The sequence below is a fragment of the Rana temporaria genome, chromosome 7 (assembly GCF_905171775.1).
Source record: "Rana temporaria chromosome 7, aRanTem1.1, whole genome shotgun sequence".
Taxonomy (NCBI): Eukaryota; Metazoa; Chordata; class Amphibia; order Anura; family Ranidae; genus Rana; species Rana temporaria.
In genome coordinates, this window is record NC_053495.1 from 91530541 (window position 1) to 91550701 (window position 20161).

The window sequence follows — 20161 nt, forward strand, 5'->3', positions numbered from 1 at the left end:
CCCATTGCAATAAATGGGCAGCGCTTCCAAAGCGCCTTAAAAGTACTTTGAAAGTTCTGCAAAACTGGACTTTTTACCTTGTTTTTAAGGTAAAAACCACCCAGCTAAAAACACCAGTAAAACGAGCGGCGCTTTATAGCTCTAATGACAGGGCGCTGCAATGTGAAAGAGGTCTTATGTTTGTGTTTAGTGCTGGACTTTGAGATTACTAGAAAAAAAAAGGTTAGGTTAGGGGATAGTATAAATATGACATGCAGACTATTGCACTTTTTAATCCATACACATTTCCCTTTGTTACTTAATGGTAACTTGTAGGAAGAGAATCATGTTTGCTGCCACTTGCAATCCCCAACATGTCAACAATGGCAAATTCTATTTAACTTTTGTTTTTTTTATATAATTGGTCAACAGGAGAACATACAATGATGATAAAACCTGTATGATACATACGCAGAATATGTTCGGGTTCTTTTAGTTGGAAGTGGGCTGGGCAGGTCTCCTAAAAAAAGATGGTTTCTCTCCCAGAGTCGACTTCCCTCCCTATGGAAAGGATAGGATGGGGTGACTGGTGACTTTGGCGACTGAAGAGGATGAGGTGGAGTAGTGGAGTCAGAGGACATGTTGGTGTGTGTCAAGATATATCTTGTTACCTAAAAAAAATAGTTTTATGGTAATAATCAATAACTGAGATTAGTAATAATAACAACAATAATAATAATAATAATAATAATAACAACACAGAATCAGCAAAACTAAAATGTGACCGTATTGTGTAAAGCGTTACTAAACCCAGGGCCCTGCATTCACTATATCTGGTCTCCCACAGTACACAGAACATGGAAATGCAATTGTTTTAGTAACTATAAACTGCTAAATATCTTTTTTCCTCAGCAGTTAGAGCAGTCTTGTGATTTCTATCAGTGTCTGGTTAAAGCTTTTAGAAGGAGTTTTTTTTCTCCCCTGGCTGCTCTATGAAAATGCAGGACCCCTGACCCTCTGTCTGGACTGCACACATGCACCCTCCCAAGGAAAAACACAACTCTCTAGCAATACACACCAAACTGAGCATGTGTAGCTTGTCCCCTGACTCGTTTCTACCAGGATATGCATCGGGGGACAGTGGAAGAAGGGGAGGAACAGAGGAGACAGAATCAAAACAGACTTTTTACACAATGCAGAAGATTAACCCCTTAGTTTCCACAGTAAGTATAACAAGCATGCTTTACTGCATATACAAGACTGATTTTACTGTTGCAGGATTAGTAACATTTTAACAAAAAAAACGTATACACCAATAATATACGTTAGGTCCATAAAAATATTTCTCAGTAACACAATATAATAACATACTGTACCTGTTTTGTTAAAGTAACACTTTCACAGCGATCAGAGTGATCTTTCAGATCAGAGTGATGCTTTGTGAATAGCTCTGGTCTGTCCGGGAAGAAGAAATGGAGAGCAGTGATTTCAAATCATAGGACCAGTGGACCGGCTGCATGGACACTGACCGCGCATCATCCCGGGAATGAAAGTACAGCGGGGACTGGGAGGGTACAGTGCTAGGCTGGCCATACATAAGTTTTTTGTACAACCAGCGGGTTGAACAAAAAAAAATGACTCGATTCCTCTATCCACAAATTTAATTGTGGATGGGAGATTCATCCCGCTGAGGTATACCTCGCTGTCAGAATACACTGATCGATAGTAAAAATATATATATTTTTTGCCTCCTTTTACTGTAACTGAGTTTTCTGAGGAAAGGCCCTTACTGATTCAGGCTGATATTTGAGATAATATTCTAGCTCATTAAGTAAACAAATCTGCAACTTTAATGCATGCCCTGTCAAAACCTTCTGACAACGTGAAGATTGTGATCTATGATGTAACCTATAAGGCAGCTGTTTAAACCCAAATGTTCTGTAGTCACACAAGTCCCCACATGCCAATGATTTAGTAGAACTTTCTGCTCAAACCCTTCCAGGCACTATTCGCTTGCACAAACTGTGGCTTTGCTGAGGTTTTGTATAGCCAGATTTCAAGGTTATTACAAGTTCCATGTTCTAATAATAAACTTTTACATTTCCACAGTTGTCATTGCTGGGGCTGGCAAATCCTGTCAATATATTTTTTTTATGAAAAAGTGATTTTACATATACAAATAACATACAATACAACAAGGCATGTAGGAATTACCAGCTGATATAACTTTTTAGTTTGCCACCATTTTAAACCAACCAGGTGATGAATTTCACCCCAGATAAAATAAGGGGGTACCCATAGGTAGAGTAGATGTGGTGTCAGCAGCCTGCTTAATCAGTGCTGCCCCTGCTGCACTGAAATCCCAAGCAGTGTTGTCAGTCCTGCCCAAGTTCTCTGCTGGACTACAGAACCCCCTATTCCATATATTTTGGAAATGAGAGACCTTGGGGAACCCCTGATAAAAATTATTTCATCTAAAGCTCACCATATTTATGTTATGTGACCATTCCTTAACATTGCATTTCCTTTTATATTTTTTATTCTGTATGGCTTGTTGACCTCTTTCAATAAACTTTTTTCTGATTCAGGAAGAAAGTTCACCATATATTAACCACAACTCTAGTGGTTAGTGGGAGAAAAGCTGCCACGCTGAGTGAGTGAGTGAGTGAGAAACTTATATAGCGCAGCACATGCGAACTGAATCGCCTCTGGGCGCTTAATCAGTGCTGCCCCTGCTGCACTGACGATGGTCAGTAAAAATAATGCACTGTTATATTTGTGGTCACTGGGAAGCATGCTCCTTACCATTAGTGATCAGAAGTAAGAATACTAACTACATTGATGGTTACTGGGAAGAATACTCCTTACATTGGTGGTAAGTGGGAAGAAAGCTCCTTACATTGGTGGTCACTGAGAAGAATACTCCTTACATTGGTGGTCAGTGGGAAGAATACTCCTTACATTGGTGGTAAGTGGGAAGAAAGCTCCTTACATTGAGGCTGGGTTCACACTTAGTGCGGACGCGACTGACAGCAGGGATACGGTGCGTCCCTGTATTTCATTTCAGGGATAAATCAGGCCCTAATTTTTGCCTGAATTCAGGCCTGGAACAGAGCCAAAGAAACACAGGACCCCTGTACAATCTGCTTGGCGGCCACCACAGAGATGTAAGAACCAGCTCCATTGGGAGCCAAGCTCACTCACCTGTCATACGAATTGGACGGAAAAACCACATCCAATTCGCACTAGTCTCAACCCAGCCTGAAGGTCAGTGGGAAGAATGTTCCTTACATTGGTGGTCCATGGGAAGAATGATTCTCACATTGATGATCAGTGGGAGGAATGTTTCTTACATTTGTGATTGATGGGAAGAACGCTCTTTACATTGGTAGTCAGTGAGAATTCTCCTTACACTGGCGGTCAGTGGGAAAAACACTCCTTATATCGGTGGTCAGTGGAAAGAAAGTTCCTTGCATGGGTGGTCAGTTTGAAGAATGCTCTTCACATTGGTGGTTAGTGGGTAAAATGCTCCTTACATTGGTGGTCCATGGGAAGAATGCTCACTACATTGGTGGTCCATGGGAAGAATGCCTCTTACATTGGTGCTCATTGAGAAAAAATTCTCCTTACATTGGTGGTCAGTGAGAAGAATTCTCCTTACATTGGTGGTCAGTGAGAAAAACGCTCCTTACAATGTTGGTCAGTGGGAGAAATGCACCTTACATTGTTGGTCAGTGGGAAGAATGCTCCAACGTAAGGTAACATAATCACTGGTGTCAGTATTTACATGAGAAACAAGAAGAGAAGTTCCATTGGTCGCATGCTGTTGGCTTTGCTGAGAACTAGTCAGGCACAATAATGCAGGAGAATAAAATAGTCAGGCGTCCCTATGATTCAAGCATCCCTGCCAAACATCCCCCAGCCTGCCAGGTGTACAATGATTGCATTGGGTCAGCAAGCTCCCAGTATTAAACTGACAGCACTGTGCAATGCAATGCACACTCTGGCTCATGGCATTGCCTCTCCCTCTTAGACTGGCGCTATAAGGGTGATTTTAACCTTTTGTTGGTGAAAACTTTAACCACCTGCTGTCAGTCACCCTGCTAGGCTAGATCTGCAACTGTGCCACTAAAACCAATATCAATTTATTGCCAGAAGTAGCAAATACTTGTTATACAGATGACACTCATGTTTAATTGATCACTACAAGTTTCTACCACATCCTGCATTTATAGTTTATCCAATGGGGAACCATTTGTTACATCTGTTTAGCTATCCAATGCTACACCTAGTCATTAATTGCTAGCAATTTTAGTAGACTAAACTTCTAGAAATCCCCTGTGTATTGCAGCCTCTCTTTGCCATCAAAAGCAGCCATTGTGCCCATCAAATGCAGCCTCTGTGCCCCCATCAAATGCAGCCACTGTGTCTATTAATTGCAGCCACTGTGCCAATCAATTTCAGCCACTGTGCCATCAATTGCAGCCACTGTGCTAATCAATTGCAGCCACTGCGCCATCAATTGGAGCCACTGTACCATCAAATGCAGCCACTGTGCCATCAAATGCAGCCACTGTGCCCATCAAATGCAGTCACTGTGCCCATTAATTGCAGCCACTGTGCCCATTAATTGCAGCCACTGTGCCCATTAGTTGCAGCCACTAATTGCAGTCACTGTGCACAACAAATGCAGCCACTGTGCCCATCAAATGCAGCCACTGTGCCCATAAATTGCAGACACTGACATCAAATGCAGCCACTGTGCCCATCAAATGCAGCCACTGTGCCCATCAAATGCAGTCACTGTGCCCATTAATTGCAGCCACTGTGCCCATTAATTGCAGCCACTGTGCCCATTAGTTGCAGCCACTAATTGCAGTCACTGTGCACATCAAATGCAGCCACTGTGCCCATAAATTGCAGACACTGACATCAAATGCAGCCACTGTGCCCATCAAATGCAGCCACTGTGCCCATAAATTGCAGCCACTGACATCAAATGCAGCCACTGTGCCCATCAAATGCAGCCACTGTGCCCATAAATTGCAGACACTGACATCAAATGCAGCCACTGTGCCCATCAAATGCAGCCACTGTGCCCATCAAATGCAGTCACTGTGCCCATTAATTGCAGCCACTGTGCCCATTGTGGTAGAGATTTTTCATATCCATATTTATAAGATTTATATGAAGATGTATATGTCATTCTTTTATAAAGCTTTTTTTTATTAATGAGACTAGGATATGAACAAAAGGCTTTTAAACCTATACTCGCATAGGGAGGTTATCTCAAAGGGATGGGGATCTGATAAGAAGTGTCCTCTCATTGAAGTACAAGAATTTCCTGTCATCTCCTGTTTTAGGACCAAATTTAGGACTGTGTTAATCAGATAATAATACCAGGTGTGGGTGTGTATATTAAAAGAGATTCCTTTCATCTTTTGTCTAATTACAGGCCACAATAGGACATGACCTACAGGGCGATACTGGGTGGGTCGGGGGTCCTTAATTGCCATCCTGAAAAGGACACATATTCAACCAATCATATTAGAGGGTTTTTTTAATTCTTAGAGGGTATAAAAAACAGTGCTAGCTTGACTGAGAGACAGACTGGATCATGATCTGATTGGGAAAACTTGGTGAAGTACTCTATGAGGAGCTGCCTAGACATGGTGATGTAATCTCTCTATCCTCTGTCCTCCCCTCTCTCCCCCTTTCTCTCTCTCTCTCTCACTCTCTCTCTCTCTATCTCTTTCTTCCTAAATGTAATCTCTGTAACTTTTCCTTTCCTATAACTTGTCATTTTTTTACTGATGTATCCATTGTAGCCGTCTTACTGTTTGTATAAATGTGTGCCTTGGATATCATCTTGTTTTTAAAGGTGTTATAGGTTATGTTATGTTTATAAATATTGTAGTAATACCAGTTTCTTCTCTGTATCAATAAATGTAATATTTTTCTCTTTTTCGCAGCCCTATTCTTTGTTTTTAATGTTTATATAGACAAAAAGGTTTTCATAGCTTACTTTAATTAGTTACGTGCGATATTAATATTTTTATGAATCGCTGATTATTAATTATGTACGTGCGTTATTAATTTTTCTATGACAAAATGGTGCCCCGTGTGAAAGGAGGGTTTAGAGTTTGGATAGATATGATTTCTGGTATGGCAGACAGAGCTGGGGTAAGAGTTTTTTTTGTTTTAACCTGTCTGAATGCCTAACAACAAACTGACTTTTCAGAACTTAACCTTTTCTTTTTGTCTATGCGAATGTGTTTATGAGACTGATTTTGAATAATGTAGATATATATAGAATGAAATTGCAGCAGCGTGTCAGTGCGGATAAGGATTCTGTTTGGAATCTTGAAGACAGTGGCCAGAAATTCGGAAGGGACTTGCGACGGCGCACCGAAAGGTGCGCAGCCGTGGGTCCTAATCCGAGCCATCGTATCTATGCGCCTGATTCTTAGAATCGTTCACGCATAGATATCCATAAGATCCGACAGGCGTAGGTCTCTTACACCGTCGGATCGTAACTGCATATTTTTTTTTTTCTGACCACTAGGTGGCGCTTCCGTCGAATTCCGCGTTGAGTGTGCAGATTGGCTGGATTCCCGAGCGTACGCCCGGCCGACGCAGTAAAGTTACGTTGGGCTTTTCCCGGCGTATAGTTGCCCCTGCTATATGAGGCATAAGTGCGGCGTACTAATGTTGGGTATGGCTGTCGTTCCCGGGTCGAAATTTGAAAGGGTTACGTAGTTTGCGTAGGTCGTCCGTGGGTGGGGTTGGACGTCATTTACGTTCACGTCGAAATCAATGACGTCCTGGCGGCGTGCTTTGGAGCGATGCACACTGGGGGGTTCCACGGACGGCGCATGCGCCGTTCGGCAAAAACGTCAATCACATCGGGTCACAGTAGATTTACAAAAAAAAAAAAAAACACGCCCCACTGATCCAAATTTGAATGAGGCGGGCTTGTGCCGGCTGATTCGCGCTACACCGCCGCAACTTACGGAGCTAGGGCTTTGAGAATACAGCACTTGCCCGTCTGGGTTGCAGAGGCGTAGCGTAGAGCGGATACGTTACACCCGCACAAATTTACACCGCTGTCTGTGAATATGGCCCAGTGTGCCTCTATGCAGTTGACCCTTTGAATAAAATTAGGCCAATCTTTGTGAGTGAAACACACCTATGCTTTTGTAAATAAACAGTGGGGCGATGGCGCCGCTATAATGATTAATAGTCAATAAGGTGTGGGTACAGTGGTTATTAAACCTATGTGACTCAGTTGGTGAACCTCTACCAATAGTTGGTGTCCATGTTAGTAAAAGAAATAGATGAATGAATAAAGTCAGGACCCTGTGCAGGCCAGCAAAGAGAAGTGACTTGTGATAAAAAAAAAAAAAAAAAAAAGTTAAATTAGAAATAAAGCAGTTCAAATCAATATCCAGGTTGAGGCCTCTAGGGGCTATAGACCCCAACCTGTGTATCCAACGGGTCTCATTTTGTGAGACCTGGATCTTTTTGTTGCCCCCCGCCAGTGGTCTTTAATAATGTCAACCCCATTGAACGTGAGGCAAGATGGATCCTTATGATGTTTTTCCTCAAAATGTCTAGAGAGGCTATGTCTTGGGAATCCATTACGTATGCTTTTGATGTGCTCACGTGTTCTTACACGTAAGGGTCGGGTGGTACAGCCCACATACTGGAGTCAGCAGCGGCACTCTATGACGTAGGTCACATGGGTGCTATTACAAGTAATACGTTATTTTATCTGGAATTCTCTATTGGGTACATGGGACTTGAATGTTGTTTTTCTCCGAGGCTGGGGTTTATTTGTTTTGCACGGTGGGCATCTCTGGCATCTGTGGAGTCCTTCAGGTTCTGGACGGGTGTTCGCTTCCCTGGGGGGATCGAGTGCATTGTGGACGGGGTGTGTTAGTGGTGTTGGTGCTCTGCGGTGGGTGAGTCTGGGTTGTGATGGCAATACCGCTACTAAAGTTCTGTGCTCTTTCAAAATGGGCCAATACTTTTTGAAGATCTTTTCCAATTGTTGGTATTGGTTGCTGTATACTGTGATAAAGGCCAGATCCATGGTAGGTGCTTAATGAAGCTTTTTCTTGTTGAGCAAAGCTTCCCTATCCATCTCACAAATGTTAATTTTCAGTTGTTGTCAGCACCTATGCTTTTGGGCTGCGTTTCCACTGGTGCAACTCCAATGTGGCCTGATTCAGGGTGCGATTTGGAAATACAGCTTTAGTGCGACTGTGGTGTGGCTTTGAATGCGTTTTTTTTTTTATCCAGAAGTCGCATCAAAATGGTGCAGGTACCTTTATCGGTCGCTGCAGCATTGAGCCACATAGATTGGAATGGGTGCTATTGAAATCAATGGGCTGCGAGTTGTAATGCGACTTTGGGTCCAAAGTCGCATGGCAAATCGCGTCAGTGGAAACGGAGACTAAAATCACACTGAATTATCTGGATGTATGTGAATCTATTCCTCTGTTTAAACAAATAACTGGGGATTGTAAGCGGTGTAATTGAATCTGGAAACACTGGCTATATTGTAACTAAAAAAAATCATAGTGTAATTAGGGGTTCGTCAGTTAAAATTTCCTCCTGTAGTACAAGCCATCATAGGGTCTAATCATGCTTAACGCTTGGGAAGCCCTGTGGTACAGTAAGCATTTCTTTTAGAATACTTTGGAAAGTCTACGGGGAGGTTGAGCCATTTGGTTTGGAAAATCTCCGGGCTAATTTTTTGAAGGACTATAATCAGTACATGGATTGTTCTGGCAAGTAGTGAAAAAAAATCGGTAAAGGTGGACGGGGGGGGTACCCGCCGACCCAATCATGTCAAAGTGTAGCTAGCTTTGGAATAAGCGCCCTCTAAGGGTTGCGGAACAGCTCAAGGTCCTACATTCGTAAAAAGATGGGAAATTGAATCGCTTCAAAACAGAGTTACCGTGGGGAACCTTACCACTTGACTCCGAGGGAAGAGATGATAGATAAATATGGACCTTGGGTTGTGAAAAATATAAATGATGGGAATCGCTAGACTGGAAACTGTATTTTTAAGAGAAATGTGAGATGCTTGGAGGGCAGGGATGGTAGGATAACAGAACTGATGAGGTGAGTATTTTTAATAGGGAATCCACATCCCCAGAGAAGTGATGATGAACAGAGTTTATGGGTAAGTAGGATATAGAACATGTGGATCTGTGTAAGGTCTTGAGGTCATATTTGACTTAGATAAATGTGGTGTGCGGAAATGTGTGAGATCCAGGGATTGTGAGGTTATGTGTGATGGCATGAGGATTTGTTTTGTGTTGGTTAAGGTTTAAAACCTGGGAATGGTGTTCTATAGTTCAGAGCAACCACCCCCCCTCTCTTTCCCTGACACAAGTCAAACTGAGAGTGTGTGACGTGTGTTCTCAGCTGCTGACTCAGTGCTGACAGCCCGAATGACCCCCCCTTCTATTTTGTGAGGGTGTGTGAACAGCTGTATTGTCATGCAAATTGAGTGAGCCGAGTGAATGGTAAAACGAAAGTAAGATGCCTTATATATATATATATATATATATATATATATATATATATATATATATATATGTGTATTTTTTTTGTATTAACGGTAATCTTTGTTTCCATAGAAGAAACTTTTTGAAGTTTTCCAATGTACTCAGAATAGGTAAGTATGACTAAGACAGACAAAAGGGAAACTTATAAAAAATGTGTTTGTTTTAAAACTGCTCATTTTTAACCATGGTGAATACATTTTTTAGGGGGGAATTATTGGTATACCATAGAACGAAAATCCATATGGCATTAATATGTATTATAGTAATACATATTAATGAAACGTTGAGCTCAACAATTTTTGGTATTTTAAAAGAAAGTGCACGGTTTATGTAATATATAGTAATGAATATTTGTGTTTTATATGCTAATGTCTAGTTACAGATATATAACCATTGTTTTTTTGTTTCCAGGTTAAGAAAAAAATTGAATGTTTATTACTAACTTTTATTTTGTGTTTAATCCCTCAGAATCGATAACTGGGTTTTCAGGATTTCAGAATAAGAGGAAATCTTTATGTTGGTCAGTCGGTCGGGTTTCACAAGGTTTAGGTTTTCATGACCATTATCTAGTTAGAACGTCTAGTGATCAGTCCATTTGGCTATGTTTTTGGACCACCTAGTGGGGGTTACATGTTCTGATCCACTGAATAGCAGAACCAACTAACTGAGGTCCGCGTATTAGTTTTTTTATGAAAAATTGAGTAAAACTGCAAGGGATAATTGGCACTCTAACACATATATTAGGCTAAGTAGCGTTCAGGGGTACCACACTTAGTGGTAAAAGGGTCTTGGGGTAGTCTCCAGAGGTTGAAATGGATCGGCCATAGATCCGTGGCATATCTGTTTTCTTATTACCGAAGATCAGCCATGCTGACACATGTAGTTCCATAGATCTAATAGGTAAAAGCCTGATGCTACTTTGGCTAGACTTGTGTTTTAGGACTGCTTAAACTCCCCCCGCTGTTAAGCCTGGCTGTACAAGGTTGCATTGCCTCAGGCTAAGGTAGGCTAATGTCCCTAGCTATCTGTAGGTCCCCAAATGAAGTTCACAGCAGTTTCCTTTCGTGTCACCATGCAACACTTATTTTTTTTTCTCTCCTAGAGTTTTTATTTTTGTCAGTTGTGGTGGCTAGTTGTTACCAATTGCCTAATGAATAGCTGTGTGTGTCCAGGCACACTGGTCGGCTCGTGTATCCCCTACTGTTTAGTGATCCCGGCACCTCAGTGCTACAAGGGAATTTTCTTAGTCTATTGGTCAGCACCCGCTGCCTTAAGCTGGACACACATTATGCAATTCTTGTTTTCCAGTTTCTTTTTTTTTAATCAGAAATACAATGTTTATTGAGATGCAAACAAAAAAAGAAAAAATTGAGATACATACATATGCAATAATATAAACAACATACATGTACAGTTATACAGTGTAAGCATGTCTATATGTTCTTTCCAGTCTATACAGAACCACCTCCCAGTCTTATTGCATGAATACCCTCCATCGACCACATATATACCCTCATCTTGGTCCAAGAGGCACAGGGCCCTGTACCTCTCACATTCCCACCCTTCCAGCCGGAAACAGTAACCCATGTCTCATGCATGTCTGATCACTATGTTGTACATGTTTCTCCGTCTTCTAGCCATCTATCCCATACACTAGCGAACTTCTGCGGCCTGCCTCGGTGCGTGTATATAAATTTTCTGTATGGCAGGGTGTTGTTCACCTCTCTTTTCCAATCCTGCAGGGTCGGGGCAGTTGTTCTCATCCATACCTTAGCCACTACTTTTCTAGCCATAAACAATGCCTCATTAATAAATATGGTCCGGTATTTATCTGCGTCAATGTCAGGAAGGAGCCCCAATAGGCAGACCTTCGGGTCCAGGCCCACCGGGGATCCCATATTGTCATGCAAGAAGCGCGTTACCTGCAACCAGTATGCTTGAATGTCTGCGCATTCCCAAATCAAGTGGTAGAAAGAGCTCGTGTTTGAGCCGCACATAGGGCATGAGAGGCTTCTCGTTGGCTGAAACTTTGCTAGTCTCCCCGGTGTCAAATATGCCCGGTGTAGAATGTACAGTTGCGTCAACCTATCAGAGAGTTTAGGAGATGCCATCTTGACCCCCTCCAAAATCTCACACCAGTCCTCGTCCTCTATTGGTCCCACGTCCTGAGTCCACTTTATTTTAGCCACGCGTGACACCTCTCCTATCTTTTTTTGTCTGATAGCATAATAGAGATTGGATATAAGTTTGGTGGATTCCGATCCAAAAATAATATTCAACACCTGTATGGGCTGGAGATCTACTACTATATTGGCCAGCTGACTCCTGAGTGCGTGTCTAAGCTGTAGGTACCTAAACTGAAATTGCTGGGGAAGCGCGAATTCTGCCCTTAGATCTGAGAATGTCTTAACTCCTGTCTCCGTCAAAACCTGTACTAGATACTGCACCCTGTATGCTGCCCATATTCCGGCGTCTGGCACCCTGGCTAACTCAGGCAGGGAGTCATTATTCCATATTGGTGTGTGTGAATGGAACTGAGATCTACCCTGTCTCTTCAGGGCGATGTCCCATATTTTCTGATGGTGTGTCAGTATTTCCGCTCCAAATCTGGATGACCCACTTGACCCCCTACTCTTCCTGAATATTGCCTGCGTGGGAGTGTGAAGTGGGCTACCGGGTTTATTGCACACCAGGGCTCTGTACCTCTGCGATTCCGAGGTATTGTAGAAAAATACATGAGAGAGCTGGGATGCTACATAATAGTTCTGTAAGTCCGGTAGGGCGCATCCCCCCTCCTCTGTGGGATTCTTCAGGATATGCCAGGCCAGTTTATGTCTTCCTGATCCCCACACAAGGACAAGGACAAGGACTTTAGAATTGCCTCCATCTGCTTAAACACCTTTTGCTGTATGTATAAAGGGGCATGCCATATCATATACAGAATTTTGGGTAATAGTATCATTTTTACTAGATTGATCCTGCCCATTACTCCTAATGGCAGTCGCGTCCAAGCTTGGGTTCTAGATTTAATAATATGAAAGAGGGGTTCTACATTTAGGGGGACGTACTCTTTAAGATCCCGTGTAACTTTCACCCCTAGATATTTAATCTCATCTACCCTTTTCAGAGGCAAGTCTGGCACTATCTCCTGCGGGGGGAAGTGATCAAGTGGGAGGATCCTAGACTTGTCCCAATTTATTTTAAGCCCTGAGTATTTCCCATTAGTCTCTATAATGTTTAGTGCCGCCCTCAACGAGGGACCCTGATCTGCCAAGTACAAGACTGTATCATCCGCGTACATGCCTATTTTGTCCCATGTCTCCCCTTTTTTCAAACCCATCACATCCGGGCTTGTCCTGATGGCCATTGCCAGTGGCTCTGCTGCCAGAGCATACAGTAAAGGCGACAGTGGGCATCCCTGTCTCGTTCCCCTTTCCAAGGATATCTGGTCCGAGAGCCAGCGTTTACAAATACCCTGGCTCTGGGGGTCTGATACAGTAGCTTCACCCATCTGATGTAGTTCGGACCGATCCCATAGTTTTTCAGGCACTCCCACAGATAGAGCCATTCAACGGAGTCGAATGCCTTAGCCGTGTCTAACGCTACCACCACCCGAGTACCGACATTGTCATGTTGGGCCTGGACGTTCATGAAAAGCCTTCTAATATTCATCGCTGTATTTTTCCCAGGCATAAACCCAGTCTGATCCGGGTGTATCAGGGATAAAATAACTGTGTTCAGTCTAGTTGATAAAATTTTAGCTAGGATCTTAATATCCACTGGCAGCAATGAGCAATATGATTCCGGATATAGTGGATCTTTACCTGGCTTGGGCAAAACAATAATTTGTGCTTCCTGCATAGAGGAGGGGATCTCTCCCCTATCATACATGGATTGAAACAGTACTTTTAGTTTAGGGACTAGGGTCTCAGCATAGGTGGCATAAAATTCTAGGGGAAGGCCATCTAATCCCGGGGCTTTGGATTTAGCTAGTTGTGAGATTGCTGTGTCTATCTCCTGGGTGGTTATGGGGGCCTCCAACTCCCGCGCCTGCACTGCTCCCAGTCTGGGGAATCTCAATGTGTGTAGGTAGGCCTGTATTTCCTGCGCGGTATGGTGACTCTGCGACCGATATAGATCCTCATAGAATTGTCTAAACTGTTCTGCCACCCTCGGCGGGTCGGCAGTGACCGTACCGTCAGGTCCAGCTAATGAAACCACTACCGGCGGTCTGTCCTCTAAGTGTGCCAGGTACGCTAGCATTTTCCCTGCTTTCTCCCCGTGTTCATATACACGCGCTTTACAGAAAAAAAACGTTGTTTGGCCTTTTCTAGGTGTAGTTGAGAGACCACCCTCTCCTGTACCTTTACTTTTGACAGATTCTCAGGGGAAGGTTGAGTATTGTAAGCCTCCTCCAATATCTGAAGCGCCTCCTCCGACTTGCTGACTATCACCCTTGAAGATGCCTTCAGCCTATTTATTTTAGTGTTTAAGACTCTACATGCCTGATTTTTAAACTCATCCCATCCAGAAAGTATCCGCTCCTCCTCTTGACTCTCTGCCAAAAAATGGTTTAACTCTCTTTCTATGCTGTCGTGTTCCGTCAGTGCTGTTAGCCAGAATGGATTAAGCCTCCATATCCTTCGGGGGGAGTCCCCTGAGATACACAGTTGAATCCAGCAGGGTGAATGATCTGATAAGGCCCTTGGTGCGAACCCGACTCCAACCACCCTGGGCATGAGAAGTTTAGATACCATCACATAATCTATACGGGACATAGTGGCATAGCTAGTCGAGTGGCATGAGTATGCTCGTACCCCAGGGTTCCTAGTCCTCCACACATCTTCCAGGGCAAACTCTGCAAATAGTCGGCTAAGTCTGGTTTGTCTAAGTCCGGTACTCTGTCCCCCATCTCTCTCCGGCCTGTCCATGAATGGGTCCATCGTCATGTTGAAATCCCCCATCCACACTGCCGGCACCGTCGGATGTTGTGCCATATAGGCCAATCCCTCCGAGATGACCTCTGAACTATATGGGGGGGGAATATAACATACTAGTAGCAACATAGGGCTACCTCCCAATTTCACATGAGCGAAGACATACCTCCCCACCACATCAGTCTTCACAGATACGAGCTCAAACGGAGTGGATTTCGTCACTAGCAATGATACTCCCCTGGACAAATTGGTATGTGTACTATGGTACGCCCATCCCACCCATGGTCGCTTCAATGCCGATTGTAAGTGGCCTGTTGCATGCGTCTCAGTTAGCGCTATTACATTGGCTTTTTGTGCTTTTAAAAATGCAAGTGCCGCTGTGCGTTTAATTTTATTCCTTACACCTCTGACATTCCACGTCATAAATTTAAGTGTAGTCATGGTACATGTTCATGAAATCTTTCCTCTCGGCTATTCATGTTCACTGGGCCTTTCGGTTCTAGTGTATCACACATTTCTATTACGTCATATTTAGCACTCTGTACATATCTCTTTACATCTCTACAATTGTATTTACATTCAACTTCCCCTGAGCTCCAACAGCAGCCCAACCTAACCCCATCCCTCCCCCCTCCCAGCCCATCACCTCCCCAACTTGGTGCAGGCATTGGATCCCCAAACCTAACATCACACATGCATATCACCAGAAACATCCAGCAGCCGTGGCTAACTGGAGGCACATATCTTATTCCCAGGTCATTACACAACCCTGGTGTATGCAACATTCCCTCGGGGGCGATTTTTCACTGGACCCCACGTGTAGTACGGTCGGGAAACTTTACATAAAAAAATTAAAATAAAGAGAAAAAGAAAAATTTTCTAAAATTCAATAAGGGCTCTATAGTTCCTACTACACCAACAACAAAAGGTGTTTGCCTTTGAGTGGAACCAAAACGATAGAACCCTGATTGTACATGTCTCCGCTCCTCCTGCTGCACAAGATACATGACGCAGTTTTTTTTTTAAAAAACACAGTACCATCTTATACATGCGCTCTGGTGCCTTCATACTTTTATACAACCCCACAGGGCTATTCCTCTGGCCAGTTCCTAGTCCGCTCCCCCGGGGAGACTCCCGCCACTGCACCCACTCCCCCCCCCCCCTGGATTTACGCTCTTCTCCCTCCATGTAGTAAACAGTGCGACTGTTGGGGGGCAGCAGAGCAAAAGTCATCGATAGGACACTTAGATTCCGGGGGTCAGTACCTAAACAGTGTATGCAGGCCATTATCCGTCCAGGCCTCTGTTGGGACCCGCTATTGTCGCGGTTTAGATGCCGCATTTCTCCCACTGTTAGCTGATCAACATGGCAACATAGTTAAACATAGTAAAAGGGGGGGGGCATAAACCAGCTACCCCAACACTCTCACCCCAACAACAGTACTCACGACTTTCCGACTACTCCCGTCTGCCTTTGCGATCCAACCAGGCCGCGGCCGCTGCTGGGGAGTCAAAAAACTGTGCTCTTCCATCCTCTTCCACGCGTAACCTCGCCGGGAACAGCATCGCGTATTTGAGATGAAGCACGCGTAGCCTCCGCTTCACATCTTGGTACTGGGCTCTCTTTTTCTGCACTTCTTGCGAGAAGTCTGGGAAGATCGCCACCTGCCCGTTGCCCATCTTGATGTTGCCTTTCTCTCTGGAGAGACGGAGGATTTTATCTCTGTCCTTGAAATTTAAAAATTTGGCGATGAATGTACGGGGAGGTGCTCCTTCAGGCGGGGGCTTAGCTGGAATCCGATGCGCCCTCTCCACCGCGAACATGACCGTAAAGGCTTCTCTCCCATATTCCTTCATAAGGAGGTTTTCAAGGAACTCCGCTGGGTCTCTCCCCTCCACCTTCTCTGGTAGCCCAATGAAGCGTAGATTGCAGCGACGCAATCTGTTCTCCATATCATCTTGATGGGAGTGCAGCTGGTATATTCGGCGCTGCATGTCCTCCATGTCAGTCCGCATCGGGTGTACAGCATCCTCCACGTCCCCGATTCGAGTCTCCGCCTCGGTCACTCTGTCTCTGACTTTAGACAAGTCCTGCCGCATCAAGGATATGTCTACCTTTACCTCCTCTATTTTAGAGGTCAGTGTGCCTTGCAGTGCTGCTATGGCTTCCAGCACCTTTGCTGTCTCTGCCGTGTGGCGGTTGTTCTCCGGGGTCTCCTCGGCACCATCTTTGGCCTGTCCCTCGTCTCCCTCATGGCGATATTTTGCCAGCTTATCCGCCGCAGCGGAGGGTTTCTTTGGGGGTGACATATTCCGCCGCTGGTCCGCGATCACCAGGCAGTTTTCTGGGCGTAAAACAACCCATATGCGTGCACAGACTGTGTTGCAGGATATCAGGCAAGAGGAGCTCAGTCTTTCCACGTCCTACTCCATCGCTGGCCAGGCCAAGCCCCCTTTCCAGTTTCTTTTAGATTTACCGGCAGACATGTAGTACGAGGGCCTGCCTGGTGGCATACGAGTTGAAAGTGCATAGGTCTGGCCTCGTATAGTTTTAGGGTTGAGTCTGGAGAAAAGGCGTGCAGGAAGATCGCATGGGGTGATACCAGCTCTTGGCTGTTCCAAGGGCCCTCACTTCCGATATATATGTGGGCATGCAGTATTCTCCTCAGTTAATATCCATAGGTGTCCTTCCTGTCCTAGATTACTGGTGTACCTTAACTGGTGGTCGGTGACTTGCATGCCAAGAATATCAGTGCACTAGACTCCTGTCTTTCATGGGAGTCCTATATGAATGGTGAAGGCAGTTGGTTTTGTAGGGGTGAAGGATAACATAGTCTAATTACTGAATTGATAGAGGAGGGAGAAGGTGTGCAGCCTCTATGAGGGATCGGGTGTACCTGGTGGCAGGTGGTTTTCAATCCGGGTATCCAGACTATTTCCCATAATAAAGAGAGGCTCAATGGCGACTGTCTTGGGAGTGGGAGATGGGTCATTGGGTACCGTAATCACTATAGAGCTGGAGATAATCAGGAACACATTGGGAGGCCCTGGGCTACATATCAGGGAAGGGTTAGGTAAATCCAACTCGTTCTATTCTCATCCCTAAGGGCAGGGACGGAACTTTGGGCATGGACGGAACTTTGTGCATATATCACGGTCAATTTGGGTACTATCCTATCCGACTCTACTGGGTTACACCCTGGAGTCCATCCTGTTCTGAGGGTTGTGAGTCCAGACAGGAATTGAAAGAAATGTTGGAATGGGTGACTAGTATGACATAAAGGTATGTGGTGCAGGTACCCAGGAGACTGACACCTATGCATAATAAGGTGTCTGTTGGCCAAACTAGAGGGTTTTAGGTGATACATCAATGGGGTGAAAACTTCCTCGTAGAGGCAGTGTCTCATGCTTATCAGTCCTATAAAGAAGCTTTCAGTTACTGGACATGGGAGAGGTACACCTAGTTAATGTCTCACCTGAGAGGTTGAATCCCTGCACAAGTAATGCCAGTAACTACATACAGGAACATGCCCTGTCAAATAAAGGGAATACACGCGGGCTAACAGGGTACAGAGTGGTTGATAAGACTATTACCCTGTATGTGCTGAGTATACACTGAATCAAGTGATGGTTAAGTGACCAGTGGCTTTCTCCCAGAGATGTGCAGACACAGCATAAGGTTCATGCAGGATGCTTATTTCTGAGGAGTAACCCAACAGAGGAGGGGTGTATTCAGCACTATATAGGGGGAATAGGAGCTGAGATGGGTGTTAGTAATAGAGTGGACAGCGGTCTCCTGAGGAACAGACCCGCCGCCATGGCTTCAGACAATAAGCACGGCTTTGTTGCTCTGAGAGATTGGTGACAGTTGTGACAACATGCAACAAAGTTACATAAATACCCAGTTTAATATGGCTCACAATTTTATCGACCATGTTAAGAGGTTGGAAGAGAGTGTGATAGGGTATAGGACAAAAACATGTCATTGGCTCTGGCGTACATGCAGGGGCAGGCGGAGTTAGTGACCAGTATCAGGCTGAGTGTACAAATCTCTGTATGATGGGCGGTAGCCTGAGGAGTTAGCATCACCACTCAGTAAGACTTTGACAAAACTCGTCGCTTACACTAATCCAAAATGATAGTCAAACGCCGGGATGGGCTGTACTGGTTTGGATTGTGAGAAATGAGGTGCTGTATGATCCCATATACGGAAGTGCAGACTCGGTCTGTAGATAGGTTGGCATCAATGAGCTTACTGACTGGGGATTCTATCTTGGTGCATTTGGGGCTAAGTGACCCACATGTGATCAGAGGGTACGGAAGCTGAGAGCAGGTTGATATTTCCCCCTGTCAGAAGTGTGACCACGATGTCTTTTGCATTCCAGGTCAATACACGGTGGTGAAGGAGGAATGTTGGGAAGGTATTTCACTGTGGGTTCTGGATGGGGAGATCATTACGGGGGAGGAAACACCTAGGTATAATTTAGGACATAGGCGAGTTTTGTTTCTTCGTCCTAGAGGATACCGATGGGGTGTTAGTCATGGAACTAGGGTGTTCCTTGGACCTACCAGGTGGTAGTGGGGCATGGTCACTGAAATCAAGTCACAGGGAGGGAGTTTTTGTCATTGTTTCAATGGTATATGTGCTGTTGTACTCAATACCGAATGCTGGGGTATGGGTGCTGGTCTATTGATGCACTGTTGTCAGAATTAGGTTGAATTGTACTCAGCAGGGTACACCACCTTGGGGAGTCTATTGTACCTATTCTCTTGTCCTTGGGATGGATATAGACGGAACCTCGGGTTACACCCCGAGTTGCCCTGAAGAAAGGTTTTATAGCAAACCTGACATCCCCTTTACACTTACTGAAACTTCCGTTGGGATTCGGGGAGGAATTAAAAGATAGGTAGTTAAACTTTGGGCAACAGGATTTAAATGGTGCCAACAGTTTGTGCAAGGCGTGAATAAAAAGGCCCGGCTCAAGGGATTTATAAGCTAAGGGGAGGAGGTGGAACAAATATAATAACTGCTGGGAATTATCGGACATGGAGCTGGCTGAGAGAACATTTTAGGTGGAGGTGGGGTAGGCTTCCTGGATAAAACATTTTTTTTTTTTTGTCAGTTTTAATTATTTTTTCTCTAATTTTCTCCCTGAAGTGTGATGGTTATAATTGTTTGCTTTTAATTTTTTGAAGTTTTTTTCATTGTTATTGTTTTTCTTCCCTCTCATTCCATTCAGGTGAGAAAAGTTCCAAAAGGTTTGAACTTTTTCCACCTGAAGGGGGGAGTAGTGCATAGACCTGGAGGGAAAAGAATAAATAATGCATTGTTTTTAATTGCCCTTTTGTTGGAGAATTTATTAGTATTCTTTGGTTTGATTTTTTTTTAGTGAGAAGTACAGTCGGGTTTGACTAAATTCTAAAAAGTTTTTGGCAACCATTGTTTAGCCGCTCCTTTTTAATATTTCAATTTTTTATGTTTTTAACCCGACTTGTACATTGTTAAGTGACCATGATCATGTTCACCTGTTGATCACCACTAGGGCAGAAAAGTCTATTTTTTTTTTTTTTGTTTTGTTCTTGTTTTTTTTAAGAGAGGACCCTAGAACTATATTTTTTCCTGTTGATCTAGGAATAAGCCTCTTCAATTTGTAATAATAAAGTG

The 20161-nt window shown here is 44.1% G+C and overlaps 1 protein-coding gene across 2 annotated transcripts in view; it reads right to left on the reverse strand.

Moving 5' to 3' along the window:
* CSDC2 (cold shock domain containing C2) overlaps window positions 1–20161 on the reverse strand; it is a 54729-nt gene that overhangs the window by 11674 nt on the left and 22894 nt on the right. For both annotated transcript variants that reach the window (XM_040359652.1, XM_040359651.1), the window contains exon 2: window positions 451–650. In XM_040359652.1, coding sequence (XP_040215586.1) covers window positions 451–620 — 170 coding nt within the window. In that variant the 5' untranslated portion in view covers window positions 621–650. The remainder of the gene's footprint in view (window positions 1–450; window positions 651–20161) is intronic.